Here is a 14,254-nt window from a genome sequence, read left to right as displayed (position 1 = left end):
CAGTCTGGTGAAACTGCAAAGCATGTGCAAAAGCATTTATATGCATGCTTTGTAGTCATGGGGTTGCCACAAGCCATTAAAACAGATAATGGCCCTGCTTATATTAGTAAAGCATTTCAACAATTTCTTGATATATGGTCTATATCACATTCTACAGGACTTCCTTACAACCCCCAGGGACAAGCAATAGTTGAAAGAGCAAACCAACTACTTAAAAACATGCTCCAAAAACAAAAAGGGGGAATCACCCAAGGACAACAAACAATTTTAAATAAAGCCTTATTTACTATTAATTTTTTGAATGTATCTGCACAGGCTACAGATACAGCAGCTGAGAGGCATTTTCAAGCCTCGTCTAAGAATGTGACTCATTTTAATGATGCACAGCCGCTGATATGGTGGCAGGACCCATTGACTAATATCTGGTCATCAGGAAGGTTAATCACATGGGGAAGAGGGTTTGCTTGTGTGTCACCAGGACAAGGCCTGGAACCTGTGTGGATTCCATCTCGGAGAATTAAGCCATATCATGAGCGTTCCAAAGAAACGCCATCTTGAATGGGATATAGAATCTCCGGGGATAAACTTTGTACATTTGTTTTCAGGTTTGAGCTTTGGAGACTAAGTTTACTAATAATGCCATCCCTGATAGACCTTTGTGTAAAATAAAACGGATATGGGCTAACAGACAAGATCAGATTCTTTGGGATGTTTGCTGTGGGACGGAGGGTGTGATACTACTTAATGGTTCCTATGGAACAGTATGAAACTGGTCCCCTAAGGGGTATGCAGTCTCTAATGGTTTACACCAAAAAAACTCCTCCTACAATCCCTATAAAAGGTTGTGATGGCATATACCAATATTGCCATGCACTCGCCCTATCCAATTTTATGGTTTAGGATTGGATTAATACCTCCTTGGCCTCAATTAGAGAATGGCAGAGCTCAAACAGAAATATGGAAACTTCCCTTGAGTATAAGAACATTACAAATCTGGAATGGCCATGATGCCAGTGACACATCGGCTGGGATATGGAGCGGATGGTGTCACACTGGACATACAACAATTACAAACTAAAATAACTGGCATGCAATATGATTTTTGCAGTCTCTACACCAAATTTGCTACTTTACAAAGAATAGCTGATGGATTAAAAGCATTGCATCCATTGGATTGGATAAAAGGCATGAATAGCAGTCTCCTAAGCATTTTGATACTTTTTGTTGTCTTTTAATTATCCTATGTTTAGTTCTCAGGTGCACAGGAGGAACGCTCCAAGGATTGACAGAAAAATAACTCGAATAGGCTTATCTTCTCCTACAGGCTTGTCTTCTCCTAGGAAAACAAAAAGGGGGAAATGTGGGAAGACATTCTGGAACCTTTTTGAAACATTGAAAATGTTGAAGTATGTGGGCCGATCGATGGGATTCAGAATGTCCTGCTTGAGCAGTGGAGGAGCTGAGGGTGCGGGGCGTGGAGACTAATATCACCCTGTTTGGTCCTGAGGGATGGCTGGTTAGCCAAAGACGGGTAAGATTCCTCAGAGGAGGAACAACCTAAGACAGGCACAGCCGCAGAGGGGCCAACAGGGGTGGTGCATAGAGCCTTCCTTATATCACCGTGTTTGGCCCTGGAGGATGACTGGTTAGCCAGAGACGGGTAAGATTCCGCAAGGGAGGAACAACCTAAGACAGGCACAGTCGCAGAGGGGCCAACACGGGTGGGGCACAGACCCTTAATCCTTCTGAGAGAGGTCTCCTGCCCCCAGGGCTGCTTTGCTCTCCACGCCCAGCTCAAACCCATGCCACGCCCAGCTCTAATCCACACCCAGCTCAAATCAGGACCCAGGAGGCAAACAAAGATCATTGCCCCCAGTCATGTGAGGGCTTTGATTGTTTATGGGATTAACCTGGGAGTGTTAGACCCTTAGGCTATGCCGAGAACTCAATAAAAGCAACGTGGGATCAATCAGCGAGGCTCTTGATCCTAGAGGTCTTGAGTCCCCCGGTCCCATCTTTCTCTTCAGTCTGTGTCTGTGTGTTCTTCAAGCTTGCGGCACCCGTCACTCACCTCGAGTCGCCGAGTTGATCCCGGCAAGGAAACGCTCGTTTTCTCCAGCTCTGGGCCACCCAAAGCCCCGCCTCCGTCCTCCGGGTCACCCAAAGCCCACCTCTCCCCGCTGGGTCACCCAAAGCCCACCTCTCTCCTCCGGGTCACCGAAAGCCCACCTCCATCCTCTGGGTCACCCAAAGCCCTCCCCTCTCCTCCGGGTCACCCAAAGCCCACCTCCCTCCTCTGGGTCACCCAAAGCCCTCCCCTCTCCTCCGGGTCACCCAAAGCCCACCTCTCTCCTCCGGGTCACCCAAAGCCCACCTCTCTCCTCCGGGTCACCCAAAGCCCACCCCTCTCCTCCGGGTCACTCAAAGCCCACCCCTCTCCTCCGGGTCACCCAAAGCCCCGCCTCTTGTCCTCCGGGTCACCCCAAGTCCCACCCCCATCCTCCGGGTCACCCAAAGCCCCGCCTCTGTCCTCAGAGTCACCCCAAGTCCCACCTCCAACCTCCGGGTCACCCAAAGCCCATCTCTCTCCTCCGGGTCACCCCAAGTCCCACCTCCAACCTCCGGGTCACCCAAAGCACACCTCCCTCCTCCGGGTCACCCAAAGCCCACCTCTCCCTGCTGGGTCACCCAAAGCCCACCTCTCTCCTCCGGGTCACCGAAAGCCCACCTCCATCCTCTAGGTCACCCAAAGCCCACCCCTCTCCTCCGGGTCACCCAAAGCCCCGCCTCCGTCCTCCGGGTCACCCAAAGCCCACCTCTCTCCTCTGGGTCACCCCAAGTCCCACCCCTCTCCTCCCGGTCACCCAAAGCCCACCTCCCTCCTCCGGGTCACCCAAAGCCCACCTCTCTCCTCCGGGTCACGCAAAGCCCACCTCTCTCCTCCGGGTCACGCAAAGCCCACCTCTCTCCTCCGGGTCACCCAAAGCCGTGCCTCCATCCTCCAGGTCACCCAAAGCCCACCTCCCTCCTCCGGATCACCCAAAGCCCACCCCTCTCCTCCGGGTCACCCCGAGTCCCACCTCCATCCTCTAGGTCACCCAGAGCCCCGCCTCTCTCCTCTGGGCCGCCCGAAGCCCCGTCTCTCCACTCCGGGGTACGGAAACCCCACCTCTGTCCTCCGGGCCGCCCAAAGCCCCCCCCCCAGAGGTCCATCTCTCCGCTCCGCGCGCTTCCTCTGCGCCCGGCAGCGCGCCCGCCCACCCGCGGGGTCAGCCCTGGCCGCCGAGCATCCGACGCGGGCCGGGGCGCCCAGGCGCGGCCCCCCCCTCCGCTACACGAAGCCGCCGTCCCTGATGCCGAAGTAGCCGGCGTGGACGGCGTCGCCCAGCGCGAAGGCCTGCTCGTGGTCCAGGCCCCACTCGCCCTCGTCCTCGTCCTCCAGCTCGGCCTCGGCGCCGCGCGCGTTCTCGTAGAGGAAGACCTGCTCGTCGACGTGCGCGGGGGCCAGGCGGTTGCGCTTGGCGCGGACCACGTTGGCCGAGGACCCGAAGAGGCGCTCGGGGCAGACGCGCGTGGCCGCCACGGACCAGTACTTCTGCAGCACCCTAGGCAGCACGGGGAAGAGCGCCAGGCGGTCGGACCACCACTTGAGGGGGTCCTCGTTGAGCCCGAGCACCTTCTGCGACTTGAAGTTGCTCAGCTCCTCGAGCACCTGTGCGTGCCACTCCTCCTGGTCCTCCACGCCCCCCGTGGGGCAGAAGATCTCGGCCAGCATGTCGTTGATGACGCTGGCGGGCGGTGGCGTGGCCGCGGGCGCCGGCTTCTTCGCGGGCGGCTGCTCGTCGGGCGGCACGGCGTAGCCCTTGTCCTCGGGCGCGCGGTAGGCGCCCTCCTTGACCTTGTCCAGGAGCCCCTTGGCCTCCTCCAGCACCCTGTTCTCCACCTGCTGCCTCTCGAAGGCGGACAGGAAGGGCAGCCTCTTGTAGCGCGGGTCCAGGAAGGTGGCCACGTTGAGGAACATGTCGATCTCGGGCGTCTCCTGGTAGGTCCGGGAGAGCTCCTTGGCGATGACCTCCTTGGCCATGCTGATCTCCTTGGGGTCGGTCTCCTTGATGTTCAGCGTGGTGTTGAGCAGCATGTGCAGCAGGGGCTTCACCATGCTGATGGTGGGGTGCCTGGAGGCCGACAGCATCTCGGCCACCTGCCTGAAGGGCTGCAGCAGGTCCACCAGCCGCTCGACGGTGGCCCACTCGGAGGTCTCCAGCACCAGGTGGTGGCTGTTGCTGTCCTCCAGCAGCACGCCCGCGATGGCCAGCTGCTGCTCCTTGAGGCGCTGCAGCATGGCCAGCGTGCTGCCCCAGCCGGCCACGCGGTTGCTGAGCAGCATGCGGGGGGCGGCGTCCTGCTGCTTCTGCTTCTCGTAGAGCATGCACATGGCCACGCTGGACTGCTGGAAGTACTCCACCAGCCTGCGGCAGCGGCCCAGCAGCGCGCCCAGCTTGGGCAGCCGGAAGGCCTGCTGGATGCCCGCGTCGAACGTGTGGCCCAGGCAAGGCATCTGCACGGCGAGGTCCAGCAGCGAGCAGGCCTTGGCGATGTCCTTGCCGCGGTCCGTGGTGGCCCCGAAGACCTTGGCGCTGACGCCCCACTCCACGAAGGCCTCGTAGAGGACACGCGTGATGGTCTCGGCGGCGTTGTCCTCGGGCACCTCGAAGGTCTTGAGGCAGCGGGAGCCCAGGGCCAGGCCGTGGGGCGCAGCGCGGCCCAGGAAGTGCGCGGCCAGTGTCACGTAGGTCCGGTTCTGGCTCTCGCTGCGCCACAGGTCGGTGGACACGCCGCACCACGCGGCCTCCGCCAGCTCCTTGAGCACCGCGTCGCGCACGGCGCCGTAGCGCTCGGGGATGGCCTTGCCGCAGAAGAACTTGCGGCTGGGCAGCTCGTAGCGCGGCTCGGCCGTCTTCAGCAGCAGCCTGAAGGTGGGCTCGTCCACGATGGACGCGGGGTAGAGGCCCTCGCAGATGAGGGCCATGACGGCGGCCGTCAGCTCCTGCTGCTTCCGGCCCTCGTGGCCGTGCGGGGCCTTGGCGGCCAGCGGCTCCTGCGCGCCCTGCTGCGCGGCCTCGGGCTTGAGCTTGGAGAAGGCGCTGGCGAAGGCCTCGCGCATCTGCTCCGTGTTGCTCTTGACGAACTCGCAGAACTCGTCGGGGTGGTTCTTCTCCAGGTGGTAGGACAGGTTGGAGGTGTTGCCCGAGTAGGCGATCTGCGCCATGCAGATGCGGCAGTAGATCTTCTTCCACTGCAGGATGCAGCCCTCGGCGTTGGTGTCGAAGCCGAAGTAGCGCCACACTTTGCTCTTGGCGCGCGGGTGCGCCACCAGCTTGAGGTCGGGCTGCGCGCCCTCCAGGCTCTTGCCCTCCATGGCGCCGCCCCGGCCGGGCCTCCGCTCATTCGGGACGACCTGCCGGGAAGCGGGGAGACAAACACAGCGTGAGAAGAGACCCGGCTCCGGCAGGCCGGCCGGCGGGCGGGCAGCGGGGCTGCTCCGGAACCGAGGGCGCACGCGGAGGGCGCACGCGGAGGGACCCCGCGGGGCCGCCGCTCCGGCTCGCGGCTTTGGCAGGGCAGAGGCGCCAGGCTGACGAGCGCGCAGCTCTTCCATCCGGGTGCGTCCGAAGACACGCTTTTTTTTTTTTTACTTTTTGGATCGTCTTTGGGCTCCTGAGGACAGCGCCTTCCTCACCTGGGCTGCTTTACTACCTCCTGTTCTAGGAAATCCACCAGCCAGGCACCAAGCCGCTGGGCTTGTTCTCCGGGCGCAGGCCACGACCCCAAGCGCCCCCGCGCCAGCCCCAGACCACCCAGCTCCCCAGGCTCAAACCCGCTCGGCAAGCACACGGGTCACACGCCCCCATCCGAAGTGGCTCACATCGGAGAAGCAAATACGCGGCTCTCAGGAGGATATTAACTTGGTAGAGCGGCAGTCAATAAAAGTTCTCGCGCGTCTTGTGTTTTACAAGGATGCCTTTTTGACCTCAGTGAGATACCACCTCACCGCTGCCAGAGTGGCGTTCAACAAAAAGAATAGCAAATGCTGGAGAGGGTGTGGAGAAAAGGGAGCCCTCCTGCACTGTGGGTGGGGATGGAAATTAGTGCAGCCGCTGTGCAGAACAGGATGGGGGGGGCCCTCAAAGAATGAAAAACAGAGCTACCCCACGACCCAGCAATCCCACTCCTGGGCACATATCCAGAAAAAACTCTAATTCAAAAAGATACATGCACCCCAATGTTCATAACAGCACTGTTTACAATAGCCAGGACATGGAAGCAACCTACCTGTCCACCAACAGATGAATGGATAGAGAAGATGTGGCACATATATGCAATGGAATATTACTCAGCCATAAAAAGGAATCAAACTGTGCAATCTGAAGCAACATGGACAGGTTTGGAGATTATTATGCTTCGTGAAACAAGTCAGACAGAGAACGGCAAATACTGTACGGTATCAGTTGCATGTGGAATCCAAAAAAAACATGTTTTTTAAACTAGTGAATATAACAAAAAAGCAGCAGACTCACAGACATAGAGAAGACATCACTGGTGACCAGTGGGGACAGGGAAGGGGGAGGGGCACGATGGGAGGAAGGCATTAGAAGAACAAACTACTCTGTATGAGATAAGTAAGATCCAAGCATACCTAGCAGGACACAGGACATGCAGCCGGTATTTTATAATGGCTATAAATGGAGTATAAGCTTTGAAACTTGCAAGCCGCTATGTTGTACACCTGAAACTTACATGGTACTGTACATCACCTATACATCCATTGTTACAGAAGTTAAAAATATGACTTTTTGAACTGCACCTGCTCTAGTTCTGGGTTGTTTTTTTTTTTTTTACTTTCAATATTCATTTAAGTAATATTTATTTGGGGGGTTAATATTTATTTTTACTATTTAATATTTTTAATACTTAATATTTATTTTTTACTATTTAAGTTTTACTATTTAAGTTTTAACAGTTAATATTTATTTTGAATATGTATATTTTAACATTATTTAATATTTTTAATATTGAACGTGTTTAAAATATTTAATTTTTTAAATATTTTTAAATATTCAATCATATTTATTTTGCACCAGGTCTTGGTTGCGGCATGCGGCATCCAGTTCCCAGCCAAGGACAGAACGCAGGCCCCCTGCACTGGGAGCCCGGAGTCTTACCCACTGGACCACCAGGGACGTCCCTGCACATCTTTCTCCTGGGTGCATCTGGGATGGCGGAACCAGACTCGGGCAGTAATGGATTTCTCAATCCCTGGAACTTGTCAAAATGCCCAGCGCGGGCCCCCACTCCTGGGCTCAGAGATACCTATGAGCCGTGGTGCAGCACCACCGGGGTCTCAGCGGGGAAGTCGACGACCTCGGGGCCAGGTCCCCGGGTCCCCACTGTTGGTGACGCCCACACATCCGCTTCCCTGGAGCTGCCATTCAGGACCAGGACCCCCAACAGGGCAGCTGAGTTTCCTTAAAAGGTGTCTGCTCCTCACAGACATAGAAGACAAACGAGTACAGAGCGAAGTAAGCCAGAAAGAGAAAAATAACGACCGTGTGCTAACGCATATATATGGAATCCAAAAAGATGGTCCTGATGAACCCAGTGACAGGGCAAGAATAACGATGCAGACGTAGAGAACGGACTTGAGGACACAGGGTGGGGGAGGGGGGAGCTGAAATGTAGTGAGACAGTAGCACGGACATATACACACGACCAAATGTAACATAGATGGCTAGTGGGAAGCTGCTGCAGAGCACAGGGAGATCAGCTCGATGATGGGTGACGACCTAGAGGGCTGGGACAGGGAGGGTGGGAGGGAGGCTCAAGAGGGAGGGGAGATGGGGATATATGTACACATACAGCTGATTCACTGTGTTGTACAGCAGAAACGAACACAATACTGTAAAGCAATCATACGCCAATAAAGAGCTAAAAAAAAAAGAAAAAAGAAAAAGAAAACAAACTAGTAGTTACCAAAGGGGAAAGGGTGGGGGACAAATTAGGGGTATGGAATTAAGAGATACAAGCTCCCCTACACAAAACAGATAAACAAGGACCTACAGGAGAGCACAGGGAACTACGGTCAGTATCTTATAATAACAGGTAACAGAGAAAAATCTGAATACATATATATATCCATATAACTGAATGATTTCGCTGTACCCCTGAAACGAACACAACATTGTAAGTCATCTATACTTCAATTAAAAAAAATTTTTTAATTAAAAAAAAAAAATGTGTCTGTTAAGTCTGCAAGCTTTCAACCCCCTGTCCAGCACTCAGGGTTTACATCACACACTGCACCAACCAGGTATTGTCTGAGTGTGTGGCTTAGGTTCCAAACCAAAACTCACTCACAACGAGAGTGGTTTGAATAGCATCTCTGTCGCACCCCGCCTCCGGCCAAACTTCATGTCCTCCCAGGACAGGTGAACGGGACCTTATTAGGAAGCAGGGTCTCTGCAGACGTGATGAAGGGAAGGGTCCGAGAGGAGGTCCTCCTGGGTGAGGGGGGCCCTACATCCCATGACAGGGTCCTTCTAAGACACAGACGAGGAGAGACACAGACACAGAGGAGAAGCCCCGTGAAGACGGAGGCAGAGACGGGAGGGAGGCGGCCACCAGCCCAGGGACGCCTGGAGCCCCCAGACGCTGGAAGAGGCACGAGGAACCCTCCCCTGGAGCCTCCGGGGGGAGCGCGGCCCTGGGACACCTTGACCTCAGACGTCTCATCTCCAGAAAGAGACAGGATGAATTTCCGTGATTTTCAGTACTTTGTTAGGGCCGCCCCAGCACACTCCCACGATGAGAACACAACCATACAAGATACGAGTGTTAACATCACCCCTGGTGCCAGGCAGGACTCTCTGATCGCCGGCCCCGCTCCGACCTCACAAACGGTCCCGCCCTGCAGTCAACAGGGCCTGCCTGAGGCTTTTCGGGGAGAGGTCACACCTGGGGGGGCTGATTTACGGCGCATGTCGATAACCAGGCACGGGGCACAAGGATGTACTGCTCCGAGGCAAAGCCCAAAGTCTCCAGGACATGGAGAGGGGATCCGACACAGCCAGGACTTCCAGAAAGAGGAAACCCCAAGACGGCACGTCCTACCGCCAAGCCAGGACGGGGCACCTGGGCGTGGGAAGGGTGGTCCCAAAAAAGCGACAGGAACTTCCCGGCGGGCACCACACCTGGGGTCTGGAATGTGAGCTGCGGTACCCCACGACGGCAAGGCCACTCAGTTTTATCAGACCCTACGACACCCTGATGGTGACGGTGAACTACCCTTACGCGGCTGAAGGAGTCCGAGGTTTTGCACACAAAGCAGGAAGCATCCGTGACAAAGCGACATCCTAAGGACGCACTGCCGGGGGAGCCTCCCCCTGCAGCATCCCTTCCTTCGGGCCAGTGATGTCAGAACCTCCACGCGCCCCCAGGACGGAGGCCACGCGGTAGGACGGTTGTGAGCGCAGACACTGACGGCAGCTGAGCAGAGCCGCCCCCCGCCGTCTGCACGGCAAGGCCCACGTCTCCCGTCAGAGTCGGGAATCGAGGTGCTGTCAAAGCAGCCTCCCCTGCGGGGTCCTCGTTACGGGGCTGCCCGAGCATCTCTGGGCGGGGGGGTGGGCATCGCCAAGACACTGCCGGGCGTCCGGCCAGGTGCTGCCTTTTCTCACATCGGTGACAGCAGTCAGATCTTCCTCTTTGGCTTCAGCAACACGACGCACGTGTCCCAAGACACAGGATGACGGTGCTGAGTGGACAATCAGCTAACTTCTGCCCAGCCAGTACTTCCAGAAACTGGCAAGAACCAAAAACAGGCCCCCTCTCCCTGACTTTTGTTTGTTTTTGGAGAATATAGTTATTTTTCACTGAGAGAAAAAAAAAAAACAGGTTACTGGGAGTAACATGCAAGTGACTTGTTACCATTATGTGAACTGTATCTTGTAAATTTCTGTTTTTTTTTTTACTTCCTTTAAGGGGACTTCTCCAGCAGGCCGGTGGAGCTTCCCCGGCAGGGGGCCCGGGGCCCATCCCTGGGTGGGGGAACTAGGATCCCACAAGCTGCAGGGCACAGCCAAAAAACAAAAATTTAAAAATTTTTAAAACAAAAGCTCTTTGGAGGGTGGGCCTCATCTTTTTTTTTAAGAGTAAAAAGAAGGACTTCCCCGGTGGTGCGGGGGTTGAGAATTAGCCCGCCCATGCAGGGGGTCCAGGAAGATCCCACACGCCTGGGAGCAACTAAGCCTGTGCGCCACAACTACTGAGCCTGCGCCCTAGAGCCATAACTACTGAGCCCACGTGCCACAACTACTGAAGCCCGAGCGCCTAGAGCCGGTGCTCCCCAACAACAGAAGCCACCGCAATGAGAAGCCCGTGCACCACAATGAAGACCCAATGCAGCAAAAAATAAATACATAAAATTTTTTTTAAAGAGTAAAAAGAGCCTAAGATCATGAAAACTGTGGTATCTCCTCCCCAGATCCACAACCCCCAACGGTTCCCACGTACACACCACCACGGAGAATTAACTTCCTCTTTTCAGGTTTTTAAAAGCCCTACAGTTTGAACACCAGGGTCCACCCTAAAACAGCTTTGCACACGGGCCGGCGGACACCGTTCAGGGTGGACCGTCAGTCCATCCGTAGAAGTCCATCTCCAAACCTACCTTCTGTCTGAAACAGAGTTCTCAAGGGAAACATCTGTGTGGTGTCAGAACTGCCCTTTAAAACGCATCTGGAAGATCTCTCCTTTTCAGAAGTCACTGATGCCTCAGAGAAACGTAACCTGTCATCGTTCACCACAGAGAATCTGGAAATTGGACTCTCTTACAGGACTTCTTCATTTGCTCACACATCATCCCTACCAAAGCTTGGCCTGCAAGAATCCTGAGTCTGTAACGGTCTTCTCCCCAGACGCCACATCTTAAGAAAAGGTCAGGAGGGGGTTCCTGATTTCAGTGTCTTCCTCCCCCTTTTCACAGAATCCACGTGAAGTCACCCTGCATGCCCGCCCCACCTGACAAAACGTGCAGGACCACACACAACTCCCAAGTCACAGTACTCCATGTCAGGCACCTCCATTTCATCTCAGGAGTCCCAACAGAAGTTATACGACTGCACTGCATACGTGCTGCCAGTCTTCACCCGTGAAACACACGGCAAACGGCTCACCTCCAGAAACCTCCACGGATGCACAAGCAGCTCGTGCAAATGCTGAGACGACCCATAGGTAGATGCACTCCATATTTAATATCTGACGTGCAAATATTAGCAAATGATGGTGACAGAGGTGGTTTTATTTTTTATTTTTTTAGTATTTTATTTACTGGAAGGTAACAGATTTAGGTTTTTGTTTTTTTGGCCGAGCGGCATGTGGGATCTCCGTTCCCTGACCAGGCATCGAACCCGGGCCGCCTGCAGTGGAAACAGAGTCTTAGCCACCGGACCGCCAGGGACATCATACCAAGGTGGTCTTAAAATCTGACGCGTGACCTGACTGCTCAGGGTGGGTTATCAGAGAACTTGCACAATCCTAACTGCACTTGAATACTTACTGCTGTGGCCAGTCATTATCCCTTTACAATATACACATAAGACGACGCTTCCATACCGATTATCTTATACTGTGTACATTTTTATTTATTTAGACTACATAGATTGTTTTTTAAAAAAGAGAACTGCTGACGTTTAAAAACAAAAAACCCCAGCCACTCTCCATCTGAACTAGGCCTCTGGGTTACTGTTTACTTTAGCTCCACACTGGGGCAAAGTTCAACGTCCCCTCTGCCAAAGTTAAGTCCAGCCTGGAGCAAATAACAAATAGGTCCAAAAGAGCAGAGGAATGGGGCCACTCGGGAGGCCCGCCAGCCACCAGGTACATGAGGACGTCCATTCCTCCACCAGGATCTACCATGATTTCTAGTTTCGCAATCCAAAGTCCCTGTTTCGATGAAACGACCCCCTCCTCAAGCAGGAATCAGGATGCCCTCCGCCGACACACGGCTTTTCACAACCTCATTTTTTTTTTTTTTTTTTTTTCTCTAAATCAACAGGTGGAAACCACAGGGCAAGCCGGCAGGCTGGATGCACTGCAAACACGTTTGGGGACACCTACGTTTTGGGGTGTTGCTGCGGTAACACCTGCCAAGTCAAAATTCCATCCTCAAGTCTTCCTTTCTGTGAGCAGGGAAACGGGCTCCCAGGCGGGAGAGCCAGACCCGTCTGGGAGCAAAACTGCTGGGATACCCACCACCTCTGGTGGTTTTCCACCATCAGGGCCGTCTGCGGCAACGGGGGACAGCTTTCTTTGCACAGCTCTTCACTGTTGAGAAGCCAGTGCTGATTTCAAAGGTGCACCTCAGCTCCCCCACCCCCGAGCCCCAGGTACTGGCTGGGTTCTTCCTCTCTGTACACTCCTAATCGCTCTGAATGCGTTTGAAAACAAACAAAAAAAAAATACACCAAGTGGGGAAAGCAGGGAGCGTTGGGGGGGGGAAATGAACTGGGAGATTGAGACTGCCCTATATACATCACTAAGAAGGAAAAAAATACCAACCTGTACACTCTAAACACACGCAGTTTATTGTCTGTTCAGTGTATCTCAATAAAAGTTCTTAAAAAAAAAAAAAGAAAGAAAGAACATACCGAAATCCAGTTGATCAGAAAACGAACTGCTCACCTCACAGAAACCTGGAAGATTTACGTCCCTGGGTGGAAGGGTGCGAGGGTGGCACTGGTATAAAAATACCTACCCGGGCTCAGGGCTGCAGGTTTGCAAAGTGTGGCCCCGGCACCCCCTTCCCTTCCGCCAGGGAATGCGGGGGTTCTTCATTGTTTTGACAACCAGAGTCCCGCGCTCTTCGCCCTTTTCTCACCCCACTCCGTCCGGGGTGGTCAGGGGTGCTAGGCCCAGAGTCCAGAAACACGGGGTGGACCCGAGCATCTGTCTCTCCGCCTAGGCCCCACGGGGAAGAGACCGGCCGCAAGGGAATAAGAACACAGGAGCACGCTTCGCAGAGAGGACTCTGTTTCGGAACGTCCTTGTTTTTCCCCTAAACATAAAGCGTCACGTCCGCTCCCGCTGCCCAGAGTCCGTCTGAGCTCCGGCCCGTCCGGGCGCCCAGAGATGCCCGCGGGCTCCCGGCGCCCGGACGCAGCCCCGCGCCGACCGCCGCCCCCCGGAGGCCCCCCGTGTGGGCGAGGGGCGCGCGCGGCGTCCCGCAAGGTCTGGGCCCGGGGCGCCCGCCGAGGCCGCGGAGGCCGGAGGGGCAGGCGGGCCCGGGGCGGAGGCCCCTCCCCGCGGGCCTGCGCGCGCCCCGCATCCCCCGCAGCGCCGCCCGCCGCCCCCCATCCCGGCGAGGCCCGTGCTGCCTGCCCCCCGCGCGGCGCCGGGCGCCCCTCCTCCCGGGCGGCGGCGATGGGGCGCGCGGGACCCCGGGGGACCCCGGCCCGGGGCGCGCGGGGGGGGGGGGAGGGGGGCCGGCGGACAGGGCGCAACCCTCCCCCCGCGGCCGCCCGGCCCCGCTTCCGGGAGCGCCCGGCGCGGCGCGCACCGCCCGGCGGCCGGGGTCAAGGGCACCCGGGCCCGCGCCGCGCCCCCTCCCCACCCCGCGCGTCCCGCCGCAGCCCGGGGGTCCCCCCCCCCCGGCCGCCCCGACCCCGCCCGCGCCCCCCCCACCCCGCCCCCCGGCCGCTGACCTGGCTCCGCGAAGCCCCGGAGGCAGCGGCGCAGCAGCTGCGCCCCGACCACCGCCGCGCCCGCCGCGTACGCCCGCAGGGCCGCGCGCGCCGCGGACAAAGGCGACATGGCGCCCCGCCGCCGCTTCCGCGCCGCCCGCGGGACTCGCCGCCCGGCCGCGCGGCGGAAACGCGCCCGCCCGGCCCGCCCCCCGCGCCCGCCCCGCCCGGCCCGGCCCGCCCCCGGCGCCGCGCGGCCCAGGGCCCCGCACCCCCGGCCGGACCCCGGGGACCCGCACGCCGGGGACCCCCTTCAGACCGAGCACCCCGGGGACCCCCGCCCGAACCCAGCACCCCAAGGACCCCCGCCCAGACCACGCATCCCAGGGACCCCCCGCCCAGACCAAGCACCCCGGGGACCCCCGCCCAGACCCCGGGTACCAGGCCCTCCGCCCAGACCGAGCACCCCGGGGACCCCCGCCCAGACCCCGGGTACCAGGCCCTCCGCCCAGACCGAG

General features: G+C 57.0%; 2 protein-coding genes across 4 annotated transcripts in view; both read right to left on the bottom strand.

Moving 5' to 3' along the window:
- DHRSX (dehydrogenase/reductase X-linked) overlaps window positions 1-13,883 on the bottom strand; it is a 200,409-nt gene extending 186,526 nt beyond the window's left edge. The window contains exon 1 of the mRNA XM_057717844.1: window positions 13,758-13,883. Within this exon, the coding sequence (XP_057573827.1) occupies window positions 13,758-13,866 (109 nt within the window). The 5' untranslated portion in view covers window positions 13,867-13,883. The remainder of the gene's footprint in view (window positions 1-13,757) is intronic.
- Window positions 2,104-13,890, bottom strand: ZBED1 (zinc finger BED-type containing 1). 3 transcript variants are annotated; one of them, XR_009050253.1, is made up of 3 exons: window positions 12,812-13,172; window positions 2,817-5,458; window positions 2,104-2,374 (listed from the first exon to the last, which is right to left on the bottom strand). XR_009050253.1 is itself a non-coding variant. In XM_057717842.1 (2 exons), exon 2 carries the CDS (start codon window positions 5,417-5,419, stop codon window positions 3,332-3,334), a length of 2,088 nt encoding a protein of 695 aa, XP_057573825.1. In that variant the 5' UTR covers window positions 5,420-5,458; window positions 13,758-13,890; the 3' UTR covers window positions 2,104-3,331. The 3 variants fall into 3 exon arrangements, 2 of the variants coding, with proteins under 2 accessions (XP_057573825.1, XP_057573826.1); XM_057717842.1 differs by lacking the exon at window positions 12,812-13,172 and adding an exon at window positions 13,758-13,890 and having other exon boundaries at window positions 2,104-5,458; XM_057717843.1 differs by having other exon boundaries at window positions 2,104-5,458.
- Between the last annotated feature and the right edge of the window lie 364 nt (window positions 13,891-14,254).

Source organism: Hippopotamus amphibius, chromosome X (assembly GCF_030028045.1).
Source record: "Hippopotamus amphibius kiboko isolate mHipAmp2 chromosome X, mHipAmp2.hap2, whole genome shotgun sequence".
Lineage (NCBI taxonomy): Eukaryota > Metazoa > Chordata > Mammalia > Artiodactyla > Hippopotamidae > Hippopotamus > Hippopotamus amphibius.
Note: the sequence above shows the minus strand (reverse complement) of the source record. Positions and strands in the feature narration are given on the sequence as shown.

Bases quoted from the DNA above. Each gene is read 5' to 3' on its own strand.
- ZBED1 (XM_057717842.1), bottom strand. From the start codon at position 5,419: ATGGAGGGCAAGAGCCTGGAGGGCGCGCAGCCCGACCTCAAGCTGGTG.